This window comes from Gekko japonicus, unplaced genomic scaffold, assembly GCF_001447785.1.
Source record: "Gekko japonicus isolate JY-2015 unplaced genomic scaffold, Gekko_japonicus_V1.1 scaffold3375, whole genome shotgun sequence".
NCBI lineage: Eukaryota > Metazoa > Chordata > Lepidosauria > Squamata > Gekkonidae > Gekko > Gekko japonicus.
The window spans coordinates 46,833-52,618 of NW_015172118.1; the positions used below are offsets into that span (position 1 = coordinate 46,833).

Genomic DNA, 5,786 nt, shown 5'->3' on the forward strand with positions numbered 1-5,786 from the left:
GCCTGGCGGAAGAGCTCCGTCTTGCAGGCTCTGCGGAACTGTGCTAGGTCCCGCAGAGCCCTGATCTCCTCTGGGAGCTCGTTCCACCAGATAGGAGCCGCCACCGAAAACGCCCTATTCCTGGTCACAATGCATTTAGTAGCCCGGGGACCTGGTACATCCAGCAAGTTCTGTTTCCCCGACCGTAGTGCTCTTGGGGGAATATGTGGGGAAAGGCGGTCCCTTAGGTAAGAAAATATACTGATCTCTTTGTATGTTTTATGTGTGTAAGTGGATGTTTGTTATGTAGTATGTTTGTTGGCGTATAATGTGAAAAATAATAAAAGTGTACCATATGGGTACTTTAAAAAAAAAGAATTGGGGGCTGCTCAGTTTAGTCAGGCCGGCCACATGACCACGGAAAAGTCTTCAGACAGCACTGGCTCTTCGGCTTGGAAACGAAGATAAGCACCACCCCCTAGAGTTGGATTCGACTGGCTTTTGAGCAAGGGAAACCTTTACCTTTTACAGCAGGGTCTACATAAAGCCCTAAGAGATCCCAGCCAATGCTCCCTCTAAGCTGTGAAGTCTTGTGAACAAAAATTCTACTTTGTGAGCGACTGGCATTAAAGTTGTAAGTGAGCAATCTGGCTACTGCATAAATGAGTTTGCTCTGGAGCCCTCCTTCCTGAGCGAAGGCAAAAATCTGTGAGCCGGAGGCTCAAAAACTCTGAGCTAGCTCACACTAACTCGGCTCAGAGGGAATACTGGTCCCGAGCATGCAGTTCTGCGTCGTGCATGGGAAAGGCCTTGGTCGTCCATGGGGACTGTAGAAAAATAAATTCCAAGTCTGAAGTCGAGTGGCAGCAGTTTGAGGTATCATCAGAAGCAGGCAACATGTCAGGTTTGAGAGCAGGAGAGCTGGTGGGCGAAAATTAACATCTTGCTTTCCTTGACATAAAATTACTGGCAGCTTGTGACAAATGAATCATAACAAGAACCCCACTGAGCCTCTGAATCTCAGAGCCAGAAGGCAACATCAGAGGAAGGCCTCAGCCTCTCTGCCCTGTTGTTGGCCTTCCAGAGGAACTGGTTGGCCACTGCGTGAGACAGGAGGCTGGACTAGATGGACCGCTGGTCTGATCCAGCAGGGCTCTTCTAATGTTCTTATGAAGGCCTCGGCCTCCATGCCCTGTTGTTGGCCCTCCAGAGGAACTGGTTGGCCCCTGTGTGAGACAGGAGGCTGGACTAGATGGACCGCTGGTCTGATCCAGCAGGGCTCTACTAATGTTCTTATGAAGGCCTCGGCTTCTATGCCCTGTTGCTGGACCTCCAGAGGAACTGGTTGGCCACTGTGTGAGACAGGATGCTGGACCGGATGGACTATTGGTCTGATCCAGCAGGGCTCTTCTGATGTTCTTAGCCTCCACATTCAGAGGCAGGCAACCTGTGAATACCAGAGCCAGGAGGCAACATCAGGGGAAGGCCTCGGCCTCTCTGCCCTGTTGTTGGCCCTCCAGAGGAACTGGTTGGCCACTTTGTGAGACAGGATGCTGGACTAGATGGACTACTGGTATTATCCAGCAGGACTCTTCTGATGTTCTTATCAGGGGAAGGCCTCAGCCTCTTTGACCTGCCTCCAAAGAAACTGGTTAGCTACTGTTTGTAAGACAGGATGCTGGACTAGATGGACCACTGGTGTGATCCAGCAGGGCTCTTCTTATGTTCTTATGTGCATGCAAAGCCATTATTTCACAGGAGTGCATCTACATTGGTTTTGTTTGTGTGCATGTGCATCTGGAAGAGTGTTTTCCAGCCAAAAAGGCCGGTGGAGGGGAGTTTGGCAGGGGATCGGTGTGAAGGTGGGCAAAGGCAGGTGGCCTTGGTGTCGTGCAAAGTGGGGAAACAAAGTTTTTTTTGGGGGGAGGTGTGACACAGGAGTGTAAAAGGTGCCTTCGAGCTTTGGCAAGGATCTGTCAGCAAGCTGCCAATGTTTTTTTTTTCTTTCTTTCTTCATGTATGCGCTTGGTTGCTTTCGCTTTCACATGTAAACCTGTTGATGCGCTAAATTGCTTAGCTGCTGGAACATCCATATCTCTCAAGGCCACAGGTGGTTGCTGCTGGATAGTTGCTTGGGTGATCTCACGAAAACCGTGGGAAAGAGATAGCTTATGCCGCCTAGAAGCGTTTGCTCCCAGGCCCAATGGCGCACGGGGGAACTCCCGCAATTGGGCCTCAGTTGTTTGAATGTACTATAACATGCCATGCTCGTAGATTTTTCCCCATTCCTAACAGTACTCATGTACATGCACCTATAGCTTCAAATAAAGTAAAACCTTCCTGCAAGAGTGTACTTCATTGTTGCTGTGGGGGTGAAAACCAGGTGAGTCTCGGAGAGATAGCCCTCACAGGAGGGCCCTGGCTCGGTGCTAGAGCATTTGCTTTGCATACAGAAGGTCCCAGGTTCAATCCCCGGCATTTCCAGCTGAAAAGACCAGACGGTAGGTGATGTGGAAGACCTCTGCCTGAGACCTTGGAGGGCTGGTGCCATCCTGAATAGACAACACTGACCTTGACGGACCAAGGGTCTGATTCAGTATGAGTAGAGATGTAAAATTTCCGGAAATTTTGAAACCCGGAAAAAACCCCCAGTTTTTCCCTGCTTTTTTCCAGAGGGAAACAGAAATTTTCGGAAAAATGGAAAATAAATGCTACATTAGCACTTCTTTTTTCTTTTCCAGATTGAAAGTCGTTCTGTTACTTTAGGAACATAAAATATGACTATAGACATTTTTTCTTGGCATGAAATTATCATGACCAGCATATTAAAAACAGTGTATCCAAACAATTATTACAAACAGAATACCCACCCACATGCAAAACTGAATCCTTTTTCTTTTGCTGTGACAATAGCACCTCCTAAAGGAAGAACTGTATCTTGTTCTTGCATCGGAGAGTTCAGTTTGTAACCTAGGACTTGCTCGTCCTCAGTGCACAGAAATTAGATCAATCTGATACCATACATATTTTTTAGAAATTATTTGGAGAATATTTGAACACCTTGTCTTGAAATATTTTATTCATCATGTTAAAATAAAACGTTCCATAATCAATTTTTTTTCTTTTCTTTTTTCAATTTTTCGGGAAAAAAAACAAAAAAGGCTTCAGGAAAAAAATGGGGGGGGGGGACGTTCCCTCCCCAAAATTTTCCCGGTTTATTCCCGAGCCTTCACATCTCTAAGTATGAGGCAGCCTCATGTGTCCAAGGTGAATTGTCTCTCCTGCCCCTTCAGTCTCCTGCATCCGGGTTGCCAAGTCAGGGACTGGGTCTTGGGCAAGAGGTTGCAACGTCCATGGTTTGGAAAACTGTTCTGTCCAGTAGACTTGAGTCCAGAAGCACCTTAGAGACCAACAACGTTTTCAGGGTACCAGTTTTCGAGAGTCAAAACTCCACTGGTCAGAGAGTAGTATCTGACGAAGAGAGCTTTGACCCTTGTGTCAGGTCCCCACAGTAAACAACGTAGTACACACTTGCAAGAAGGTTTTACTTTACTGAAGCCATGAAGCACTTAAACAGGGTCACTGTTCAGAATAACGATAGCTCGGAGAGCTGGAAAGGTTAAAGCAAGTTCATAATCATTATAGCCAATAAACATGGTTCCCGCGCGCGGCTAAAGGGTTTCTTGCGCGCCTAAACCTTATTATCAATAAGCATACGATTCTCACAGTCTCTACTAATTAAAGACAAAGCAAAGATCTCTTGCTCTTCCACCTGTGGCCTTGGCTAGATAACGTTACATCAAAGCATGGCTGGCGTATACTATATTTGTCAGGACCTGGGCCCCGGTGCTAGAGTACATGGTGAAGAATGATATTCTCCCAGCTAAACAAATTTACCATAAATGGCTGTATCTATAGAAGTAAATGGATAAACTTGTGGTACAGCAATAGAGATGTATGATGTGTGGTTGGACATGAAACTATCAGCGTCTTAAATGCTATATGTAGAAACTTGGAATTTGTAAGTATGTGTCGTATGTAATGCTTATTTTCCTTTTCTCTATAAAAACAATAAAAAATTTTTTTAAAAAAAGCATGGCTGCCGTATACTGAAAGGAATGCAGAGCTACTGGGGAGATGTGCGCGTGACAAGCTGAGTGCATCTATGGAGGGGGGGGAAGATGCATAGAGAAACATATAGACAACAATGAACTTTTGGCAGCTTGCTGACACCTTGAAACCTTTTACCCCCAAAATCATGGTGGTTCGTAAGATCCTTCTGGACTCGGATCTCGCTCTTCTACTGCAGATCGACACGACTCTCCTCTGAAACAGGTCTAGATAACTCAGGTCTCGGCCCGCCAGGATCTCCCGGAAAGCACCAGATTTGAGGGTCTTTCCCTTCTTCTTTTCTTTTTGCCCCGGTAGAAGAACGCCCGGGAGGTGGTAGCCGTCAAGTGCGTCAACAAGAAGACCCTCAACAAGGCGTCCGTGGAGAACCTGTTGACGGAGATTGAGATCCTGAAGACCATCCGCCACCCACACATCGTGGAGCTGAAGGACTTCCAGGTGGGGAACAGAGCGTGGGTCGAGGGGGGGGCAGTTTGCATGGGTCAGAGAGTTGTTTTTGTTGTTCAGTTGCACAGTCGAGTCCGACTCTTTGCGACCCCATGGACCAGCTCCCGCCAGGCCCTCCTGTCTTCCGCCGTCCTCTGAAGTTTGCTCAATTTCATGTTCGTTGCATCTGTGACACTATCTAACCATCTCATCCTTTGCCGTCCCTGTCTTCTTTGACCTTCAATCATTCCCAGCATCAAGGTCTTCTCCAGTGAGTGCTCCCTTCTCATTGGGTGGCCAAAGTATTTGAGCTTCAGTTTCACTATCTGGCCTTCCAGGGAACAGTCAGGGTTGATTTCTTTGAGGATTGACTGATTTGATCTTCTTGCAGTCCAAGGGACTCTAAGGAGTCTTCTCCAGCACCACAGTTCAAAAGAATCTATTCTTCGGCGCTCGGCCTTCCTTATAGTCCAACTCTCGCAGCCATACATGAGACGGGGACCTTAATCCTCCACCTCAAGAAGCTGCAAGCTTGGAGGGGGACTCCTGCTTGAGTGTAACAGATTGAATCTAGCCCGGTGGCGTTTGCATCCTGAGTGGGTTGGGAGGACTGACCTTGGTTCCCAAGTCAGCGGTGTCTTTGGCTTCTAGTGTGTGTGTTTGTTTATTTAATTTATACCCCGGCTTCCCCGCTGAGACAGGCTCAGGGTGGCTAACAGGGCCGCCCTGATGGGCCTTTGGCCTGTTAAATATGTTAGAGATGGGCCTTTGGGCTGTTAAATACGGTATAATAATTTTCAGCCAGCAAAGGCCATTGGCGCAGTCAGCCAAACATTTTTACAGCCCCGACCAAAGTTCATTTCGATTCCCTCTTAGAGGCAGAGGTTTAGTGTCGTGCACACCCCATTCCCCTGAGTGGAGAGAAGTTCCAGGTAACGGCGCTTACCCGGGTTGGTTCCCCTTCGGAGGAAAGAGTAGCTACGGGTTTTAAATTTTGTAAAATAAAATACATACGATACATAAGGACCTAAGAGCAGACCTACTGGAGCAGACCAATGATCTGTGTTGTCCAACGTCTTCTTTCACACAGTGGTCAGTCATAAGAACGTGATAGAAGCCATGTTGGATCAGGCCAGTGGCCCATCCAGTCCAACACTCTGCGTCACACAGGGGCCAAAACCCAGGTGCCATCAGGAGGCCCACCAGCAAGGCCAGAACTCCAGAAGCCCTCCCACTGTTGCCCCCCCCCC

The 5,786-nt window shown here is 47.6% G+C and overlaps 1 protein-coding gene across 1 annotated transcript in view; it reads left to right on the forward strand.

Moving 5' to 3' along the window:
• Positions 1-5,786, forward strand: part of ULK3 (unc-51 like kinase 3) — a 34,883-nt gene that overhangs the window by 3,227 nt on the left and 25,870 nt on the right. The window contains exon 2 of the mRNA XM_015420985.1: positions 4,408-4,548. Within this exon, the coding sequence (XP_015276471.1) occupies positions 4,408-4,548 (141 nt within the window). The remainder of the gene's footprint in view (positions 1-4,407; positions 4,549-5,786) is intronic.